Source organism: Onychostoma macrolepis, chromosome 05 (assembly GCF_012432095.1).
Source record: "Onychostoma macrolepis isolate SWU-2019 chromosome 05, ASM1243209v1, whole genome shotgun sequence".
Classification (NCBI taxonomy): Eukaryota; Metazoa; Chordata; class Actinopteri; order Cypriniformes; family Cyprinidae; genus Onychostoma; species Onychostoma macrolepis.
Window position 1 is genome coordinate 14,691,102 of NC_081159.1, and position 23,264 is coordinate 14,714,365.

At 36.3% G+C, this 23,264-nt stretch overlaps 2 protein-coding genes across 3 annotated transcripts; one reads left to right on the top strand and one right to left on the bottom strand.

Moving 5' to 3' along the window:
* Nucleotides 1–645: 645 nt before the first annotated feature.
* Nucleotides 646–18,124, top strand: cnot6l (CCR4-NOT transcription complex, subunit 6-like). Of its 2 annotated transcripts, none has more exons than XM_058776014.1 (13): nucleotides 646–821; nucleotides 7,426–7,547; nucleotides 7,809–7,995; nucleotides 8,308–8,393; nucleotides 8,502–8,591; nucleotides 8,666–8,734; nucleotides 8,823–8,980; nucleotides 10,981–11,135; nucleotides 11,725–11,876; nucleotides 12,648–12,875; nucleotides 13,409–13,611; nucleotides 13,779–13,984; nucleotides 17,267–18,124. In XM_058776014.1, exons 2-13 carry the CDS (start codon nucleotides 7,436–7,438, stop codon nucleotides 17,298–17,300), a joined length of 1,680 nt encoding a protein of 559 aa, XP_058631997.1. In that variant the 5' UTR covers nucleotides 646–821; nucleotides 7,426–7,435; the 3' UTR covers nucleotides 17,301–18,124. The 2 variants fall into 2 exon arrangements, with proteins under 2 accessions (XP_058631997.1, XP_058631996.1); XM_058776013.1 differs by having other exon boundaries at nucleotides 647–821; nucleotides 17,264–18,124.
* A 1-nt stretch (nucleotide 18,125) lies between these two features.
* On the bottom strand, nucleotides 18,126–19,541 carry LOC131540767 (growth-regulated alpha protein). Its single transcript, XM_058776016.1, has 4 exons — nucleotides 19,195–19,541; nucleotides 18,767–18,899; nucleotides 18,427–18,510; nucleotides 18,126–18,311 (listed from the first exon to the last, which is right to left on the bottom strand). The coding sequence occupies exons 1-4, from the start codon at nucleotides 19,256–19,258 to the stop codon at nucleotides 18,269–18,271; spliced, it is 324 nt and encodes a 107-aa protein (XP_058631999.1). The 5' UTR covers nucleotides 19,259–19,541; the 3' UTR covers nucleotides 18,126–18,268.
* Nucleotides 19,542–23,264: the final 3,723 nt, after the last annotated feature.

The following is a 23,264-nucleotide window of genomic DNA, read 5'->3' on the forward strand; positions in this document are numbered from 1 at the left end:
TCGGATCTTTTTAATGAATTAATTGAACCGGTTCACAAAACCATTCCGAACTGTTCGTTGACGGAACGAACTGAATCGGTAGTGGTTCTCGATTCACCTACCTGAATCAACCCAGTCAGATTCCCATTCAAAGCGATCCTAAGTGATCTAATAGTAAGAGCATGTGGGGTAAACCAAGGGTTTGTGAAAATTTAGTTACTTTAATTAACAATTTTTTTTTAAATTAGTAGAAAATATACATATTCTACTTGATAACGACGTCAACACATATGACATAGGAAACAAATTACAGCATTTTTTTTTTTTTTTTGCAAAACTCGTTAGCAAAAAAAGACGAATTTATTGTTTAAGGAAAATGTAAATTTAAGCTGCAAATGTTTTTATGCTTTTTGTAAGCTGAATCGCTGCAGCTAACTGAACTAGAATACATGAAATTACAAACACCCTTATTAATAGAACATAAATAAACAGCAGCACGTGCCAACTGCCCACGTAGTGACTTTATGGGATGTTTTTTAATAGGACTTTATCAAATGTTGTGTGACGTCAGGGGCCATGTGACGCAATTACGTAATGGCGTAAAATAATAGCCAAATCTGTTGTTTGAATCGCTTTTTAAAAACTGCCTGTTCAAAAGAACCGATTCGCGGAAACGAGTCGGACTTCTTATCGTTGGTTGTAAGGGGACCGTGGACTGGAGCGGAAGCTCAGAGTGTTGTCCTTCCTTCTGCCCGACTCTCACGATGAGGATCGGTCACAGTTTTTCTGTATGTCTCTGATCATATCACACCAGCAGCTCCTCTCCCACCTCCCGAATGCAGGTAAGAACCTACGTACTGCATTCCGACGTGGTGCTTGTGCGTTCTTCATATTTTTGGGTGTCAAATACTCCCGCCGTCTCCAGCTCTACCTCCAGAAGATCGGCTAAGGAGACGTTGTGTGCTGTAACTTAATAAACACAAGAGAACAGTGTTTCAACCCATTACACAACACAGTTTCTCCTGATTAATAGATGACCGTATTTGGTGATGACAAGGAACGTCTGACCTGGTGGCACGGCCAGATCTGCTCCTGCTTTTCATGTTGTGGCTGTCAGCTCACCAACCAAACTTAATCTAAATCACAACTTTGTGCATTCACTGACTAAGCAAGAATATAACTGATAATAATAGCCTTACATAACACAAACCTCGTTATTGGAGTGGTTGACAACTGTTTTAGGTCGTTGACATGCGTTCAACTGTAACGCAAAACACCGCGATGTTTTACAACAAGTCCAAGTTGGGTTCAGCGCGGAACGTGTGTGTTCGTTTTATTCATAGAAGTTACTTTACTTAATAACTTCAAAGAGCGGGTTACGTAACGCCTCGGCTGTCATTATCGTGGTCCAGCGTTCATTTGCATTTTATACGCCGCGGAGTTCAGTCAGATAAGTTCTTTGTCACGTGACCATATACACAGCCGTTTAGTGACAGATTAAGACTAGAGAATTCACAATACACACATTGAACACAATGTATACTTAATATACGATATATAGAATTATATATACAACATGAAGAATACAACACCTATTCATAAATAAATACAGCTAAAAACTATTGACATCAGAAATGTGACCCTGGACTACAAAACCAGTCATAAGGGTCATTTTTTAAATTAATATTTATACATCATCTGAAAGCTGAATAAATAATAGCTAAAAGCATTCCATTGATGTAGCCTATGGTTTGTTAGGACAGTATTTGGCTGAGATACAACTATTTGAAAATCTGGCATAAAAGAAAAATCGATAATTTTGACCCATGTAATGTATTGTTGGCTACTGCTACAAATGTAACCGTGCTACTTATGACTGGTTTTGTGGTACAGTGTCACAAATGTACAATGTTGATTAAAATTGAGACATACAGTTGCTGTGCTGAAGGATGGTCTGATAGATACACTGATATGAATATGACATCTAGTCCAAAGACCAGTTGAATTAATAAAGTGCCTGAAGTTCTGCTTGTAAGAAAACATTTACAGGCTATAATTGAGAAGCAGGATATGTTGTACCCGAACAGCTCTTTGGCAGTGTGTGCTTGTGTATGTAACAGCTGCGACTGAATGATTACAGCGCACCGCATGCTCTTTCTATACAAGGCAAATAAGGGCAGTCGTCTGTTTAAAAGCTCTCGCTGGTGGTTTTACCTATTAATAGGGTGCTTTATGAAAGTGCCGTTTTGCTTTCATCTTTTACAGCTAAAAGGGATTGATTTAAAACACACACACACACACACACACAAAACTACTGTGACATCTCCAAAGTTCAACTAAGTTAAACTCTTGTCAGTGCCCTAGTTTGCCATAATGTTTTGGCTCAGCATCAGAGATATCAACTACTCAAACAGTTCAATGTATCAGTGTAAACATCAGCTGTCTGTCTGTCTCTCAGTAAGCACTCAGGATCTCATATGTTGGCCTGTTTTCTAGAACATACACTATCGTTCAAAAGTATTTTATTGTATATTTTTTATTTGGTTTTATTTAATTTATTTTTTTGAAGAAATTAATACTTTTATTCAGCAAGGGTGCATTAAAATTGATCAAAAGTGACAGAAAACGGATTTATAATTATTATAAAACTTTGTATTTAAAATAAATGCTATTCTTTTAAACTTTCTATTTATCAAAGAATGTTGAAGAAAATGCATCACAGTTTTCACAAAAATATTAAGCAGCACAAATGTTTTTAACACCGATAATAGTAAGAAATGTTTCCAAAATTGAAGATAGTAATGGCTGCTGAAAATTTTGCTTTCCTTTCACAGGGATGAATTGCATTTTAAAATAAATTTAAATAGAAAACATACAATAATTTTATATAAAATTGTAATAATACGTATAGAGAGAGGATATGGTTGTAACATGGGGAGAGTTGTAACAGCACCATTTCCACCTATCAGGGATAAGCTAGGAGTCCTATGATAATTTTATTATTTACCCATTTCCCCCCGATCTTATATGAATGGTTGTCAAGGCTGTAAATAAATATATGCAGATTTTATAAAGAAAAGAACAAGATTTTGGTGTAAGAATCCGATTTTTATTTTATTTTTTTTACCAAAACTGTATTTTGCTTACTTAAACCATTGCAGATTAAATCATATAACTTACATTAGAATAAATTGTAGATTCTCAGGCAAAATGTGATGCATTTTTAAACTGCTAATTTCAAACCATTACAAATACAGCTAACTAAACACTGGATGACAGGGGTGGGGTAAGTTGTAGCACAATTAAGCATTCCCTTACATAGAACTGAGGACTTTCATGTTGTCTATATGGAGCTTTTTTTGGCAGCTCAAAGCAAAAGGAAATGTGGGTAAAATGTGCCCTATACAGTTTCTGGATCCACCAAGGGTTAAAAACATTTGGTTTGTCACCATTATGACTCTGATTGAGAAAATTCATACATAGACACAATCTCACACACAAATTTACACAGTTTTTTGTTAGATCTACACGTTCTTTACCTTGGTGCACTGGAGTTGAGTGTTCAGTAAGCATAAATACTGTTAAGGAGGTTTTTTCTAGTAGTCTAATTTACACACACGCACACACTCCTGCATCGAACAGAAAGTGGATTGTAGATGTGGTCATTCGTAGAAAGTGCGACATTGTTTTGTATTGTTCTTTTAGATTGTTTCAATAAACCTGTTTTTGAAGCAAACTTTATGAGGTGGCTGCTGTTTTTGCTTATTTTGTCTGACTGTTACAACTTACCCCAGTATGTGTTACAACCTACCCTGGCAGTGGGGTAGATTGTAACAGAGGCACTCTATGTATTTGACATCAACTTATAAGGGCTGTGATATTCTTGCAGAGGTGCCTTTTGTAGTGAACAAATGTGGGTGCTTTGTATAAAAGTTTGAGCACTCTAGCTCAAAAATCCAGCGAGTTACAGATACTGAAACAAAAAGTGTTACAACCATACCCAGTCTCCCTAATATATTGTTTTTTAAGGTTTTTATAGCCTTGGTGAGCATAATAGACTTACTAATCCCAAACTTTTGAAGTGCAGTATAGATATGTTGATATTTTACAACTTCACTTGTAAGTTGGTAGCCTACCTATGCATTCATTTTCTTTAGCTTTATTTTAAATTAAACTTGCAACCCTTACTGTAGTCAACTTTGCACAAGTTGAAGTGCAGCTGTTGGTTTGTTGTCCGATTTACTGTACATCATGTGGTTAGGGGTGTGCGATATGACGATTTTTGATCGTGGACAATAAACATGTCTCCACAATCTGCTTTTGAAGAAATATCATAGTATCTTGCTACAGTGCATATTCTATCAGCTGCAGTTCTGGCACCTCTGTCTCAATATACTGTACAACACCACATACATTCACATCAGTGTTAACTCAGCGGTAGAGTTACTCTCACAGGACACTGCACTTACTCGCAATCGCAAAAGTATATTATTTGCATGAGCTTTAAAGCCTTGCCGGTTAAATGTTTTATTCGGGGGTTTTATTTTTTATTTTTTAGTTATTTTTTGCACTAATACTGTCAAAACACACAAGGTTTACATATAGACTCAGTTGGTTATGTCTAAAATGAAAGTAAACAATTGAGAGAAAACGGTGTCTATATATTAGATGCGTGCAGGTCTTAAAGGGACAGTATTAAACATGCAGCCAAAGGGATAGTTCACCCTAAAATTTAATTTCTGTCATTATTTACTCGCTCACATGTTGTCCCAAACCTGTAGCCTATTAATTTATTTCTTGTGCTGAACACAAAAGAAGATATTTTGAAGAATGTGGGTAACCAAACAGTTGGTGGTCCACATTGAATTTGACAGTAGGAAAAAAATACTACGGAAGTCACTGTGGATCAGCAACTGTTTGGTTTTCCACGTTCTTCAAAATAGCATTTATGTTCAGCAGAAGAAAAACTAAGTCAGGTTTAAAACAACCTTTGAGTGAGTAAATGATGGTATAAATATGAAACACTATGACAGAATTGACAGACAGATGACAGAAGTTTTATTTTTGGGTCAACTATTCCTTTAACGTTAATAAAACAACAAAACGCAAAGAGAAAAATCACTCACTATTCTTGACTGAAGAACTTTTAATACAGTTGCTTTAGGAATCAGTCCATATAGTGTTTTATTTTTATATTTGTTCATTCAATTTCTTGAATGCTCTTCTACTGCAGCTGAAAATAAAGCACTGTTTGTTTTATTTGTATATTATGTGTAGTTGTAATGTGTATCTTTGTTCTTATTTTTTAATGACAAAGATAAAATAATGACAATGATTTTTATCTTCGCCCACTTTAGCCTAATATCTGCCTTTTTATTATTTTTTTAATTTTTTTTGTTACCTTGAAAGGCTTTATCTTTATAATAGGGAAATTAGTTTGGCTGTAATGCTCAAACAGCTTGCAAAATAGTAATACTAACATGACAAAGAATTGTGATAAAATCGTGAATCGTGATATTTCTAAAAAAAATGTTAAAAAAAATCGTGATATGATATTTTTTCCATATCACCCACCCCTAGTTTGCATAATGTCAGTTTGTCTAAGAGCGATCTGGCTTGATCTGACCTTACACCGTGTCCTAACTACACGCGACGCCGCGACACGCGATAAAAGGTATCTTTTCCATGTTAATCAGAGTTTTTGTCCTAACTAGCCGCGACGGCGACACGCGAAATTTCTAATTTAGAAACGGTTTCTATTTCCGCGACGTCGCGGCTGGAACAACAACATACAAACTATATGACAGTAGATAATCTCAGGTGATTATATGCTTTATTCAAAGTTAAACGTGTCTAATATGAGTTTAAATATCATATTGCGTGACCCTATAGCCATACTGAAAGCAACAACAGATAGTTTACCTCAGATCTTGAAAAATTAATTAAATCAAAGATGACCGTTAAAACAGTGAACTCACTGCGAAACCAACCAGTGTATTCCATAACAAAGATGTTATCAGTCACTCAGTATGTATATTTAATGATGTTAAAAAGCTTTAAAATGTATGAATTAGATTATAAACGTATCCATTTCGTTGCAAGAGCAGTGCGCTTCCAGAGAGAGCCCGCCCACACACGCTTCTGATTGGCTGTGATATTTGATTGATTCTGTCGCGTCGCGGTGTCGCGTCGCGTCTAGTGTGGACACCCAAATTGCTTGTCGCTGGAATCTTGTCGCGTCGCGTGTAGTTAGGACACGTGTAGAGGGAGTCACTCACAGCATTCCTAAACTGACCACTACAATTACAATTACAATACCAGCTGGCTCATAAATCAGGCTTTCAACTTTCTCTCAGTTTATGATACCGGTTTGACGATAAATCATGATAAAATTCCCCATGGTTAGTATTACCGTTTCATATTTTAGTTATCATTAAAACCATATTCGATTACCGGGATTTGAACAACTCATGATAAATAAATACTGTCCAGCATAAAGCACAGTTTTAAGTAACAGTCTCGCCTGCACGCACGCAGAGTAGTTTAGTTTTGAGTGAAAACAGGGCGGAAAAGCTGGGAGGTTTTAAAAGAGTCCTAAGGGAATTATACAAATGAATATATGAATGAATGAATTATATGAATGTACCTCTGAAGGTTCTGACCGTCTTCAGAAATGATTCATTGTCTTTTATTTATTTATTTTTTGGTCATCTTTGCTCCATGTAATACCTAAAGGAAGTGTTTAATCGCAATACTGCTTTGTCCGCGGAGTTTACTGGAAACAGCTGTAATTCAGCTTTTCCACCTGCTGTCAGAGAGTGGATTTACAGAGACTTATATTTTCATTCAGCCTGTGTGCAATTTCTGTCTGGCCAAAAAACGGACCGAATTTGCATGCCCTGCTGTAAACTTTGACCGGTTAATGAAAAACAAGCTTATGTGGATTCATTTAAACAATTCAGATAAGTTATCTAGAAATATTTATGGAGCAGATAAAATACATATAATCATTTATTAATCAATTATCATTTTGACTTAACCCTTTTCTTTATTTAAAGGCTGAAATTTGAGGTTTACATTTTTAGAAACTTTTTGAAAGCTTTATTTGAGCATTTACATTAGATATTTGAACATGCTATTAAACTGTTGTCGGTCAAGATGTCATTTAAAATCCGAATGTCATTGGCAATGGTATTGTTATAGTGATTATGCAAACAAAAAGTTATTTTATTTGTTGTTTGTTGATTTTTAAATATAAAACTTGGTGAAGTGATTTATGTGTCTGTACTTTTTTTAACAGCACATTTTAACAATACTGTGATAATACTGATAACTGTGATAATTTTGGTCACTATCATCGTGATAAGAGGTTTTCATACCGTTACATCCCTAATTGTAACAAAGAGAAATGGTCAATAATTGTTCATTTTCTTTATGTATTTTCAGATTAACAGGCATGCCAAAGGAAAAATATGATCCTCCAGACCCACGCAGATTATATACCATCATGTCAGCCGAGGAAGCAGCCAGTGGGAAGAAGTCACACTGGACCGAGTTGGAGATTTCTGGTTAGTTATTATTCCTCAATTCTTTGGCATTATACTTCAATTCATAAAATCAATTTATTTTTATGAATATGCTACTGAGGGTACATTACATTGATATGAGAGAAATTAATGAATAAATCAGTGAACATGAAAGCCTGCTTATACTAAACTACTTAAAAAGTGGCAGATGCTTTTAACCAAAAGTGATGTACATATCAGCATGTGTGTTCTTTGGGAAATTTGTGGAAAAATGTTTACTCTGTCTGTGATTTCTTGATACAGGGCGGGTCAGAAGTCTAAGCAGCTCGCTATGGACACTGACCCATCTGACTGCTCTCCACATCAACAACAACAACCTGAGCCGGATTCCTCCCGAAATCGCAAAGCTACCCCATCTCGTCTACCTAAACCTGTCCTCCAACAAACTGCGCAGCCTGCCAGCAGAACTCGGCAACATGGTGACTCTCAGGTACGTAACAAATCAGTCCGATTCCCATCAGAATGAAGTTAAGTAAAATAGTTCTATTGGCCTTTCGGCATTATTACAGATTCTTAAGGATAAGTGCCATTTTTTTTTTTTTTTCCTTTTACAACAAAACATTAATAGACCAAAAATGTAAAATAGACAACATATAAACATAAAAAAAAACTTAATTAGCATGTGACTCAATTGGACTTATCAATAGTTTTGGCCTTTTTGTTCGCTTTGAGCAATTTTATCCAGTTACACTAAACAGGAACCTTATATTGTCACGTTTGTTTCTTCTTTGTGTATTTTTAGGGAATTGCTTTTGAACAACAATTGTTTACGAGTTTTGCCTTATGAACTTGGTCGGCTGTTCCAGTTGCAAACCCTTGGTCTCAAAGGTAAAGCTTTTTTTTTTTCTTAATCAAACAAATGTTGTTTTATGCAGTACATGCAGAACAAGCATGCAATATTTTTTATTAGGCCTGAGAACAATATTTCTTTCCCAGGTAATCCATTGTCCCAAGATATACTCAACCTGTATCAGGAGCCTGATGGAACAAGGAAATTATTGAATTACATGCTTGACAATCTTGCAGGTAATAATGGACATAGCTGCTTATTAATACTATACAGATAAGTTATTCATTAAATTTTTCCCTCCCAATATTAGTCCACCCAGAACAACTCCCCCAAAGACCTTGGATCACTTTGAGGGAGCGAGATCAAATGATGCCCACAGGTACCTACTGCTAGCATCTTGTCACTGGTATTTAAAAATCATGATTTTACAAGGATCAAAGCTTATATAAAATTTTTGTGTCCTCAAGCTGTGTTCACAGTAATGTGCTACAACGTACTGTGCGACAAGTATGCAACAAGACAGTTGTATGGCTACTGTCCCTCATGGGCCCTTAACTGGGAGTACAGGAAGAAGGGCATCATGGAGGAGATCACTAACTGTGATGCTGACATCATCAGCCTGCAGGTATGAAGCTCCCATTTCAAAATTAAAAAGGAAATCTCAGTTACAATTAGGGTTGCAAAATTCCGGGAATTTTCAAGACTGGAAACTTTCCATGGGAATTAACGGGAATATATGGGAATTAATGGGAATAAACGGGAAATTTGCTAAATTGCAGGAACTGGGAACTTAAATGTAGTTGAGAACAAAAACTTGCAGCATAATCTTGGTTAAAACAACCAGATTTAATGCAATTTCAGTTTAATTTCTACTCTACACATTGCTCAATCGCACACAGCACACTGCTTACTGCGGGGCTAACGAGGCCACGCCGCCTACATGCACTGTGCTCGTCTACCATTACATGCACAGATCATTTCTTAAATCCTGCACACAAAATATCAAAATGTCCATCTTGGTAAGTATTCATATAAATTACATGAATATTACAATAAATGTTTAAAACTTCCTTGTGCTGTGTGTAATATACTGTGCAACTAAATTAGGCTATACCATAGTAAAAACAAATACACTGACTGAACAAACATTTAGGTGAGATAATAATAAAACAAAAGTCTAAAAATGACCCTCCCCCCACACACACAATCCTCTCTAGTCACCTAAGAGGGGGATTCCCCTCCATTTTCTCTGAAGCCTCACTTTCTGCATTTGAGCCCAAAGACTACATCTAAGTTTTGATATTCTAAATATATTTGATCTATGGGATTCACGTTTAACTAGTAAATACCAAAAAGTGTTTATACAGTAGCTAGACAGTTTATGAGGTAGGCTGTGTGCTATATAGCTCAAGCTGTGATGCTCCTTCTACTAGCAAGTTTTCTGTTATCATACAGAAGTACAGTACTGGTCAAAAGTTTGGACACATTACTATTTTTAATGTTTTTAAACATTGCATATCTTTTGCTCATCAAGCCTTCATTTATTTGATCAAAAATACAGAAAGAAAAAAAACAGTGATATTGTGCAGTATTGCCGGTATTACAACTTAAAATTATGGTTTTCTGTTGTAATATACTTTAAAATATAATGTATTTCTGTGAGGCAAAGCTACAGTCTTCAGTGTCACATGATTCTTCAGACATCATTCTAATATGCTTATTTATTAACAATTTTGGAAACAGTTGTGCTGCTTAATATATATAATATTATTATTATTATTATTACCTGTGATTCTTTGATGAATAAAGAGTTTTTTTTTTTTTTTTTAAATACATTTATTTAAAATAGAAATCCTTTTTTAACAATACACTACCATTCAAAAGTTTGGGGTCAGTATCTTTTCTCTTTTTTTTAAATAAATTAATAATTTTATTCAACAAGGATGTGTTAAATTAATTTCAAAAAAGTAGTAGCAAAGACTTATATTGTTAGAAAATATTTCTATTTTGATAAACTGTTCATAAGTTTTTATTCATCAATAAATCCTGAAAAAAGCATCACAGATCCCCCCCAAAAATGTCATTTTTAAAATTTGTATTAGTTTGCATGCAAGTAAGCCTATGATCAAAAAAATATATATTTATGTTTGTATATGATACAGTTTTATAAATTTCCAATTAATTCCCAAAAATTCCCATAAATTCCTGGTAAGTTTCAAATTTGGAATATTTCCAAAGTTCCCCAGACGAAGTTCCCATGGAAAGTTTCCGGAAAACTTCCGGAAATTTACCGGAAATTTTCCACCCCTTTGCAACCCTAGTTACAATTTGAAATATGTACACTACTATTTAAAAGTTTTGGATTGGTAACATTTTTTAAATAGTCTCTTATTCTCACCAAGGCTGTTTTTATTTGATCAAAATACAGTAAACATAACAATATTGCAAATATTAAAAAATGTGACCTCTCATGCCTGTAACTTCTAATATGATGAAGGAATATATAGTCATGTCTTTACATAAACAAAGGAGCTAAATTATTATTATGTGTAAACAACACATTTCACATGACTTGTGTGTGGTTTTAATATCAGCAGTGTTTTATACTTTGCTCTGCATGTGCAGGAAGTGGAAACAGAGCAGTACTACACTTTCTTTCTGGAAACACTGAAAGAGCGTGGATATGATGGCTTTTTCTGTCCAAAGTCTCGTGCCAAACTCGTGTCAGAACAGGAGCGGAAACATGTGGATGGCTGTGCTGTGTTCTTCAAGACCGAGAAGTGAGAATTTCCTTCTATCTTCTTACAGGGTTTAAAATTGGTCAAATTCCCTTGATCTTTTGATATCTAAGATGTCATTGTGCTATAAAACCTTCAGTAAGTTTCAGAACTCAAAACTTTCTCGTTAGTCTAAAAACAGGCTTATATTGAAGCCAGTCTGCCAAAATGACAGGTTGTGGAATGTGCCACTTTATGGCGTAATAGTGTGGCTAAACACCGCCTCTGCAGAAGAAGATCAACGCCTGCTTCTACATCACTGCCTGTATTACCCCGCCCACCAATTCACGCACATAGTTGGTAAATCACAAGAGCGGCAAACGCAGGTCAATGCAGAAACCAAATGATCAACTTTATTTGATGAACTTTATTTTTAATGAAGTTCCACACCACGTCAGGAAGAACTTGGTCCTTTGTTCATCCAAAACTGGACAGAAAAGGCCTATTATCTCTAAATAGTTTTTTGATTTAAAAATCTTGATAACATTATAAGTGGACCTCAGAGACAAAGAGTAAAATAATAAAAGGCAGTTCATGACCCCTTTAAAGTGAATGATATTAAGCTCATCTAGTGCACTTTTTTACTTTCTAGATTTGCTCTGGTGCAGAAACACACAGTGGAGTTCAATCAGGTTGCCATGGCAAACTCAGAGGGCTCAGAGGTTATGCTAAACAGAGTCATGACCAAAGATAACATCGGAGTAGCTGTCCTGTTGGAGGTGAAGAAAGACTTGTTTGCTAGTGGTAAGGACCTTGAGTGATGAATGTTAACATAAAATAGCTCAATTTAGGTTTCCTGTTCTTCACGGACACACCATCTGTTTAGCTTTGTCCTGTAGATGGCAGTAAATCACTACATTAAAAATGTTTACATGTGAGGACAGTAATAAATGCTGTCTCTGGAAATGAATTAAAGTTCACAAACAACACAATGGATTATATGTCAGTAGAATTCATTTTAAACCCAAAAATGATTCAACATAAAGTATATTAGTATTTATTTATGAAATTGTATTTTTAAATAACATCAGTAGCATTCTCTGAATGTTTTAGAAGATGCAGCTGTAAATAAATGAAATAAAACATTTATGTCTAACAAAATTTAGTAAGCCAAGTTTGTCATAAGTAATGTGGTGCTCTGATACATGAAATTAAAATTAAATTCTATGGTTGAATTCAGTGCTAGGTTGGATAACAGTGATAACATACTTTTTATTTCCTTAATGATGCCTCACTACAGCTGAATACAATTTATTAGCGCACACACTTTTTGATGAGTTTTGCGTTATTTCTTCTTTCTCAGCATATTCTTCATTTTTTTCTTTTTCCCCTCAAATCAATCTACAATATTGTTGTGTTTTCAAAAGAGTGCAATATTGATTCAACTTTGCAAACAGAGTTTACTGTTCATATTCAGCTTTTGAATTCCACTGAACTGGGAGCAATGACCTTGATTATAAAATATATTATTTAGATGTTACAGCTCCCATTCATTTTACTGGTGTTATAATGCAGGTTTAAAGCAGCCTTCAGAGAAACAGCTCCTGCTGGTAGCTAACGCCCACATGCACTGGGATCCGGAGTACTCGGATGTGAAGCTCATCCAGACAATGATGTTCCTGTCTGAGCTAAAGAGCATTGCTGAGAGGGCATCGGGATCCATCAACTCTGCATCACCCACATCAGACACCAGCTCCATACCTATCGTCCTGTGCGCTGACCTCAACTCACTCCCAGACTCTGGTGAGTGATGTTTGGAACTGCTTATTAAGGATAAATAGTTGGAGGGAAAGGGGAACTCACTTGGGCAATCTTTATTGTGTAAGTTCCAACTAAGATGAGTTCAAGAGTTCCAAGCACGAAAGCAAGTCACTCCCATGGAGTGGATGGCAGCCAGTTGGCCTTTCCGTTCCTTATATAGGATAAGTGACTATGTCCATCTGCTGCAATATTAAAGTAATGGTTCATCCAAAAATGAAAATTCTTTCATCATGTTGTTTCAGATCTGTATGACTTTCTGTGAAACTCAAAAGAAGATATTTTAAAGAATGCAGGTAACTTTTGACTTCCATTGTGTGGACAAAAAACCCACTGAGATATTTCTCAAAATATCTTCTTTTATGCTCCACAGAAGAAAAAAGTCATACAGGTTTGGAATGACATCAAGGTGAGTAAATGACAACCATTTTTATTTTTTGGGGGGGGTGGCTCTTGCCTCAGATTCGGCATGAAGCTCTTGTCTCAGCATTACTAGGTTTCCTGGCATTTCTTCACAGGTGTGGTGGAGTATCTGAGTAACGGTGGAGTTGCAGAAAATCACAAAGACTTTAAGGAACTGCGTTACAGCGATTGTCTAACCAACTTCAGTTGCAATGGCAAAAATGGCAAGCCCGATGGCAGCATCACACACAGTTTCCAGCTGAAGAGTGCCTATGAGGGGAATCTCATGCCCTACACCAACTACACTTATGACTTCAAGGTCAGGAGATATTTAGGTTTCATGATTTTAGTGAACCGTGACTTGCTTCGTAATTGAATTGCACTCAAGCCAGTGCACTATAAGGCTGCTGCTGGCTCCCGAATTTAGGTTATTTTCACCGATTTTTATTTAACCCCTTTTAAAACATGCTTTCTCCTTTTTTGTAGGGTGTGATTGACTACATTTTCTTCTCTAAGACACACATGCGTGTTCTGGGCGTTCTGGGTCCACTGGAGACTCAGTGGCTGAAGGACAACAACATAACCGGATGCCCCCACCCACACATCCCTTCCGATCACTTTTCCCTCCTGGCTCAGCTGGAGTACCACCCACCCTTACCCCCCCTCAACGGGCTGCATCTGCCTGTCCACAGGTAGTGCAGACCCCTTCCCCTACTCATCTAAATCCCCAAACCATGGACGAACCCCTATGATGAGCCCCTACAAATATAGGCACACGCATTAAGGAGTGAAGTACTCACCTACTTTGTTCCTTTTTTAACCTTTGCACAGGATTATATGATCTTATTATTATGTTTTCCAACTTGAAAACAAAAGCTTAACACCAAATTAGGGTTGGGATTCTCTGTTTGGTACCAAACAAACGCTGCTTTCAGGGAAATCGATCTGTTTGTCTGAATTTAAATGTGAGATTGTATAAGCCATGTGTCAGTATTTGGATGATAGAAATGTGTAACTTAAGGGAAGACCGATCATGTAGCATAACAATGTCAGCACGAGTATTACAAAAACGTTGATTCAGTTGGCATCCTCTTTTAAATTCCCCTTCAGCATCTTTAAATCTTTATGATGTTATTTAAATTTGGAAATTTCCCAGTACAATAAAACCACATTTTTCTCTTCATTGTGCAACATCAAATATTACAATATTTACTGCATCCTGTGCATTACAAATTTAAGTTCCCCTATATGACATTACTGCAGGGTGAAAAACTGCAGTTAGGTTGGAATTTTCAGCAATGTATTTTTAATTCAAAATTCTTAATAGTGCAATGTAAAATATTATGCAAACTTGTCTTTAAGTCCAAAATGTACACTATTAAAGAGGATCCCAGCCCTACTGATTATAACCCAGCTGTGCTGTTTTCTCTTGCTGCTTGCATTGGCATCTAAATCACATCACCGTACTGATGTATATTTACACAATACAAAGTCCTCCCTGCCTCAGTGATGTCATCATGTCAGCGAGCGTCTCCAAAGAATCTCTGATTGGCAGATGGTTGACATTATTGGGACAATTTCTAATTGCTACAGATGACTACCTAGGAGTTTAAGGCATAGTTCACCCAAAAATTACTCAAACCTCTATGCCTTTAATTCTTCTGTGGAACAGTTTTCATTTTTGGGTGAACTATGCCTTTAACTCGATGGTAATGGATTGTCAGCTGCATTGGTACAGGATGAATGTTAATTTATGTTTAGAAATGTCATTTTGTGATTTGTTGGAGTAGAGAAATGACAAGAGATGTCATTCTATTTGTTTGGCACAACTATGAGCATTTCCATAGTTAGAGGCCTTTCTCACTGTTATATCTACGTTTTTATGGTTTTCAAGGTTGGCAAGACATAATCATTTGCTAAATTTCTCTAAAAGCTGTAATACACTTCACAACTTTTAAAATTGGAATAGATTTTAAACGAACAAACTTATGTGTTGTTCCGAACAAAACAAACTCATGCAGAAACGTGTCATTAGCTATGTTTCCACCCACATATTTTTATGTGCATTTTGGGATATCGCATAAAAAAATCACAGGATTGAAATGCCAAGATGCGCATAAATTCTAAAATTATGTCTCATAAATTTCTCATACGTTAAGAAAACTTACGCATAAACTACAAAACACTTTTACCAAATGAATTCCTTAATGTATATCAAAAAAGGCATGTGACTTTGCAATAGGACAGCAACTGGACCAACCAAAGGACCGATCTCATTGCACAGCATCTGAAATGTTAGTTTTGTAATTCTAAAATGCTTGAGCAAAGTCTCGTCAAAGTGCTTTGTTGTAATTAACTTCCAGAACTGCGCTCCCAAACAGCAGCCTCCGAAAATAAGATATCATGACCGCGTTTTGTCTGCATGCTCTAAATTGTATATAGTTTATTGTATACAAAAATTATTATATACAGTGCCTTCTCCTATTGCAGCAAATTACATTTTTCTTCTTGATATTTAGCGCAACTTTATCAGGAAGTGGCGATTTTTTTTCTCTTCAACTCCCTGGATAGAAACAGTGCTTTATTCAGTGATTTATGTTTTATGCAATATTCTAAATTTGTGCACAAGTTTAATTCGTAAGTTTGAAAGAAAGCATTGCTAATGTAAGAAGATGCATAGTCTCAGCTTCAGGCGTCATGCCCATGGACTGTTGGCTGAATGTCTGATACATATGGCACACAAAATTAGAAACACTTCAGGAGTTTCAAAGTCGTCATCTGATTGGTTGAATTCCACAGAATTTCCAGGAGACGCATGTGTAGCGCTCTTTAACGTTCCACCTGGAAACAAAGATGCCGTGGCGCCAAACCGCCTCATGGAAGAACAAATCCATCATATTTACAACTGAGAAAATGGCTGCTAATCAGGATCAACTAAATGCTAGATTTTCAAAAGTATGTGAAATAAGTAAAGTTTGTTGCATAGACTCAAAAAAAAAAATAGGTCCAGGAGTATTACACACTCGTCTATTATTGTGGGGACATTTCCATGCCCCTAAACATGATGCGACACCAAACGAAACGTGATTGGTTCCTTTACCTGTCAGTCATCAGACTAAAGAAGCATAACCAAATTAAAACAATATGTGTTGTAAAATTGGCATGTAAAAATGATTGATATCCTCTGACTGGACAGATTCATAGTCCGAAAATAAATGTCTGTGCCCATCATACACTATGTGGTTTTCTGTGAAATCTGTCAACTCAAATCTGCATTTGCTCTGACTTTAGGCTGCTAGTGTCAACTTGTCAAGACTGTAAATGTGGGCAAAAGTTGTGTAGTGCATTGCAGCCTTAAACTGAATTAGGGCAAAAACGTATACATTTTCTAAAGCATTTATTTGATGTCAGTGGTTTTAGTGTTGTTGTCTGTCACAAGACTGTGGAAACATTTCCCTGCATGAATTCTGACTTTAATAAAGCAAAAGTCCTTTGTTCAAGCTAGCAATCATCAAAATGTTTAAAAATAGACAAAGCTATAGCTTTCCTAACATGCTTTGGCAGACTGTGCCTTGTTCTGTTTTGAGCTGGTATGAGTAAAATGTTTCAGAAGGAAAGGTCAGAGGTGCTGAAGTGGACTGTTAAGTGTTGGACTATGTGTGTTGCATGTTACTTATCACTGCCATCAGACTTTAGAAAATAAACAATAACCTTACTGATTAACTCCCATCCCTGTTAAATTCAATGACATTTTTGATTAGGTTTTTTTAGTCAGCAAAAACAGAGTATTTATTTAACAAAGTGTTTAATCAGGAAATCCTGTGCAGTATTTGACGTTGCATCATTTCCAAAAGTGGAATGCCTTATGAGCATGAGTGCTTTCACTTTTTTGTCACTTTTGCAAATTGATTGATAAGTAGAGCATTCCTCTTTTATCAAACTGTGCCTAGTCTGAACCATCTTTTCTACAGCAGTACTGCCTGTGAAAGCAAGACGCTTACAGAGTGAGCAAGCACCAGCATCCATCCCAGCACCCTTCCATCCATTCATCTGTCCATCTCTTCTCTTCACCAGAGAGACACGATGACTTCTAAAGTGGCCGTGATCCAGTTATAATATTGTTGTTATTAAAACATGTCATGGTCAGCAGTGATAAGCCAATTTGTTTTGCAGAAATGGCAGGATCTTAAATCTTTCTGTTACAAAGTTGAGAAAATTACCATTGTTTCCCTGGTTTAGTGGTAGCAGTTTTGTTTTCTGATGGATACTTGTATACGTTCTCCTCACGGAAATTCCCACAAGCTGAACATATTTCCTCTTGGCAAATGGTCTAACTGGACAGTTATTTTAATCCAGATTGATGAAAAAGCAGTATTTTAAACTAGTAATAAGCATGTGGAAAATAGCAGTAGTCTTTCATTGAATGTGTTTTATGGTAACAGGGTTTGAAGTCAGTCTTGATGACAAATTAAAATTAATGCAGGACTTGCATGATTGTAAGATGATGTAAAGCATTGTTTTGCCAAGAACCTTGAGACACAATGATTAGAATATCCAAAAACGAGCATTTTCCCAATGTGATGATAAAGCTTTATCACTGGATTTTCTCAATGACTTTGAGACTTTTTTTGCAGTTTCTCCTCAGCTGAGGAATACACATTTTGTAACTCTAATTTAGTCTACGAATATATATGGTGATGATATGGGGGGAAAAAAATCTTTCTGTTTGCAAATGTAAATGGTGCTACATGTGGCCCATATGTAAAACAAGAAATTCTCAGTCTTGTCCTAGTCTCCCAACTTAAAGGCAATAAAGATGTCATTTTAAAGAACGAAGGTTGTGAGGTTTTTATTTCAAAATAATAAGTACAGATTGTGTAGACAGATTTTTTTAATTTGTGACTGCGAAAATATGTTTGAATGAAAAGGAATAACTGAAACGCAGGAAATGGAAAGTTGTTCTTGTTCATGTTGATTTATGCCACAGTGGGCACAGAAGTTTCCTTTGCAGTTCTTTTGCTGTAGGAAAAAGAAACAAAAGAAGAAGTCCTTTAGATGATGCAAAGAGAAAAAAAAAAAAGTTCAAATCTAGATTAGACAGTCTTGATTTTGGGAGTTAAGACTTAAACCCTACCTCCTCATTACTTTTGAGATGACATTGTTGATCCATCGTGCTTCAGGGTCTATGCAAACTGTTTCGTTGTTCTTTTTGGTAATCCTAAGGAATTTAAAAAGATTTAAGAAAGATATGTGACAATATGTGCCTGTCTTACTCAAATCTGCCTAATATAGGCGATAGGTGACATTTGTCTGAGAGCTGCGTGGGCTAATGAGAGAATGATAAATCATATTTTTGAGAGCGCTGAGGTTTGTTAGAACAGAGGAAACCTGCACCCCTTTGCACATTTCCCTCATGTCTGTGATTGAAGTGTGTGTGCGCCACCAACGTGTAGAGGCAAAACATCGTGACTCACAAGATCTCGGTTTTGCGACAGTGTGCTCCTGGAGGCACGATCTCAATCCTCTGGAACAACCGTGATGAGATTGAGGATGAGGTGGTGGCCACACACTGACACTTGTTGAAACCAAAGCCTTCCATTGGCAACGCTAAAAGAAGCCATGTAGGCATAGAGTTAGAATTCTATTTCTCTAAAGAACAATGTGGTAACCATTTTATCAGAAATAAAGAACGCAGAATAAATGGCTAATTTGTTAAAAATAATTACTGCTACAGTTGAGCACACAATTAACCTGCAGTAAATTATAGCACATTTTACCCTTTAACCAAGATCCACCTTTTAAACTTTGATAGCTGGTTCATACAGACATCTATTTATTTTAAAAACACATAATATTGAGCACACAGAATGCACAAATAAAAGTAAATAAAATAAAACCTTACCGCAGAGGGTTGTGAAGCAGCACACTGCAGTAGCTGCCAGCAGTACGTAAGAGAGCAGTGACATGTTGAGGCTGAGATCAGTTGTGTTGAAGCAAGTCTAGGACGAGAGGAGTTTTCTGCCCAGTTTATATTGATGCTCAGAAGAGGAAGTGATAGAAAAAAGTGGGTGAAAAAATATGCGTATGAGTTGGAATTTTACTGTTAGGGGAAAATAATTATATAGCTTTACTCTTAAAGGAGGTGGGAAGATAATCACATGAATTCACATTATGGAATTTAATATTTTAAAGTAATTTACTTCTGAATCTCAATTGTTAACTCATTGGTAATAATTAACAAATAGCAAGGAACTTTTAATTTTATTATTTATTTATTTATTGTATTTTTATTGGATTAGTTATAAAATCTCACATATAGCCTACTGCATGCAATAAGATAAAAACAACTCAAAAATAGAAGAGAAATTATTAGGCAAGATACCCATACATTATTCAATCAATGAGCTACAAAAGGCGGGAAATACATGTACTGATGCATAAAAACATTTTCTAAATGAGTTACTTTGAGGTTGCATTTTTCTTTTCTTCTGCACATCACAATTGTGCAGTCTTAACCCTTTGATGCACATCATGGGTCTAAAGTGTTTATTTTTTCTATATCTTTGCAAGAAATTAATTTCATCATTCAGAATTCCAGGAATTCCTCAATTAACTTGTTTTTGATCATCACAAATCCTTATTTTTTCTTTCTTACTTTTTGAATAAAAATCGTTTATGTGTCACTACCCTTCTAATCCACAACATGGGTCTAAAATGACCCGTATTCATTTCCTATGTTATTTCAGTCATGGCTGAGTGTTTCTTTGCTGAATATCTGAAAGAAATGTTTTTATATCATTTATTATTCCAGATAGTCTTTAAATATGTTGTTTTTGACTTCCACAAATCATTATGTTTATTTTCCCTTTCCCCTATACTTTATATTAAAAAAACTATAAAAAAAACAGTTTTTGTATTTCTACATGGATTTTACACACATGGGTCAAAAACGACCCATATAGAAACCTTTACTATTTGCTTCTTTTTTTCTCTCTTTTTTTTTTGCAAGTATGAACATATTTATTGTAGAAAACTATTCACCTGCCACACATTTCACAACTCAGCATTACTGCTTTTGTATAATTGATGCATTTAGTCTTATTTTATAATTTATTACCACAGAAAATATTTGATATATTGTGAAAGATAACTGGATATAATATTTGAATGTTAGACTAAGGACCATGAAATCTATTACTAGTGAGACAGAGAAACATGTCCAATACCATTAGCTAGCTTGTTGTTGACATTCTATTTTAGCTAGCTAATTTTAGCTAGGTCAACATAATAAAAGTCAAAATAATACGTTATTATATACAAGTATAAATCATTGCTGTCAGGCAGAAACCTCGTATCTCCACATTTCATCATTTTTATTTTTTGTCATAAATCACTGCTATTGGTCACCCTTTATGTCTGTCAGCGTTCCTGAAAAGTAATGGTTCTGGACATACAAGGTTTCGGTCTGATAGCGACAATATATAATCAGTATACATGATCAACGGCTTGTTGTGCACTCTTTATCTAGAGTGTTAGTATGGCTGATCCCAGACATTCTAGATTAACAGCTGAAATGTTTGTAGAGATGCTGCAAGATGAGGAAGATCAAGAAATTCTTAGTCCTGATTCAGAGTCTGAAATATCTAAAGCTGATGACCTAGACTATGTGCCACAGGGTCAATCTGGAGTTGTGGGTGTAAATCCAGTTCTCCTTGATGAAGAAGGCTCATTTGATGGCATTGAAGACTTGTCTGATGAGTCCTCTGAAGAGGAAACTCAGACCCAGTCCAATAGATTGAGTAAAAATGGTTGGCTCCTGTAAGCTGAGAACATGGAGGTGGCTCGTGGTGCTGTGGTACAATGTGCTGGATGTTACCACCATCATTGCCTACACCAGGGGCGGTCCTGGAGAGCCACAGTCCTACAGAGTTCAGCATCAACTCTAATCAAACACACCTGAACAATTTAATCAAGGTCTAAGCGTTACTAGAAAGCTAGAGGCAGGTGAGTTTTTAACAAGGTTGGAGCAAAACTCTGCAGGGCTGTGGCTCTCCAGTATTTACACTGACCATCCTTGGCCTACACCAACTTCACTGAGCAACACCCTGATTACATGGCTGGTGTGACCAATGCATGACAGTTATTCATCAAGGAGCTGGTCAAAGAGCTTGTCGTGCCACATATGAAGAGGTGCTTGGAGGGCAGGCCTCACCTTCAAAACCATATTACAGAGGCAATGGGAAGATGTGGGATAAAAAACAAAACACAGTCAACACCCAGCCACAGGTATACATCAGACAGAGCGGTCAGTCGAAGAGGAAGAGGATCTGCCCAGCTGCAAAAGACAGACAAGTCAGCAGCTGGTGTTCAGTGTCAGGCCTGTGTGCAAAGAGCACAAACCTGTAGTTGTCATTTGTGAGGCATTTAAGCACTGAGACAGCAATTTGATATAGCGCTGTACCTGTGTGATTTTATTTTGTTAGTTTTATTTTCATCTATTCGGTCACATTCATTACAATTCACTACAGTTGCACTACAGACAGTTCAATTTCAGTGTTATCAGTTGTCAGTGATATGTCTATCTTAGTCTATGTGTGACAAAGTGGCAAATAAACATATTTCAAGTGTTCAATGTGCTGGTCTAAATAACTGCTAAAATCATTATTTGAACAAAATGTCTTTATTCTTTTGTTTTATCATGCTTGCATAGATGGGTCATTTTTGACCCATGTGTATAAACTTGATGTAGTAACAAAAAAAATATTAATTTGTGGTCATTGTAAAAGATATTTTGAATATTCATGGTTCAAGGAATTTATAAACCAGGGAATATTAAATGCTGAAATAAACTGATTTCAAAAGTAAAAAAAAAAAAGAAGAAAAAAAGAAAAGCGCAGCGAAGCATGAAATAACATAGGAAATGAATACTGGTCATTTTAGACCCATGTTGTGCATTAGAAGGGGTTTTCATAGCTTGTGCATCAAAGGGCTAAACTACTCTTTTATCTGTAAACAAGGGCTTTCACTGTTTCACTTTGGAACCTGGTTTTCATTTTCTTGAAATGATGTGAAATGTAACTTTCAGTTTCATGTTTTATGCCATGAGGGAGACTGAAATGTGATGAACTACATTTTGTGACCAGACATGATAAACATAACTATACTGTCATCTGACATTTGTGTTGTGAGGTCTGATTTGACTGTTACAGACAAAACAAAACTTTCTTTTAAAGCTGATGCATAATAATACTGTGATGCAATATGTCAAAGTTCAAGCAGCATAATCAGAATGAATGTAAATGTATATGTATATGTACACCGATCAGGCATTACATTATGACCACCTTTATAATATTGTGTTGGTCCTCCTTTTGCTGCCAGAACAGCCCTGACCCCTCAGGGCATGGACTCCACTAGACCCCTGAAGGTGTGCTTTGGTATCTGGCACGAAGATGTTAGCAGCAGATCCTTTAAGTCCTGTAAGTTGCGAGGTGGGGCCTCCATGGATCAGACTTGTTTGTTCAGCACATCCAACAGATGCTCGATTGGATTGAGATCTGTGGAATTTGGAGGCCAAGTCAACACCTCAGACTTGTTGTGCTTATCAAACCATTCCTGAACCATTTTTGCTTTGTAGCAGGGCGCATTATCCTGCTGAAAGAGGCCACAGCCACCAGGAAATACCGTTTTAGAGGGTGTGTACATGGTTTGCAACAATGCTTAGGTAGGTGGTACGTGTCAAAGTAACATCAACATGGATGGCAGGACCCAGGTTTCCCAGCAGAACATTGCCCAAAGCATCACACTGCCTCCGCCAGCTTTTCTTCTTCCCATAGTGCATCCTGGTGCCATGTGTTCCTCAGGTAAGCGACACACATGAACCCGGCCATCCACGTGATGTAAAAGAAAACGTGATTCATCAGACCAGGCCACCTTCTTCCATTGCTCTGAGGTCCAGTTCTGATGCTCATG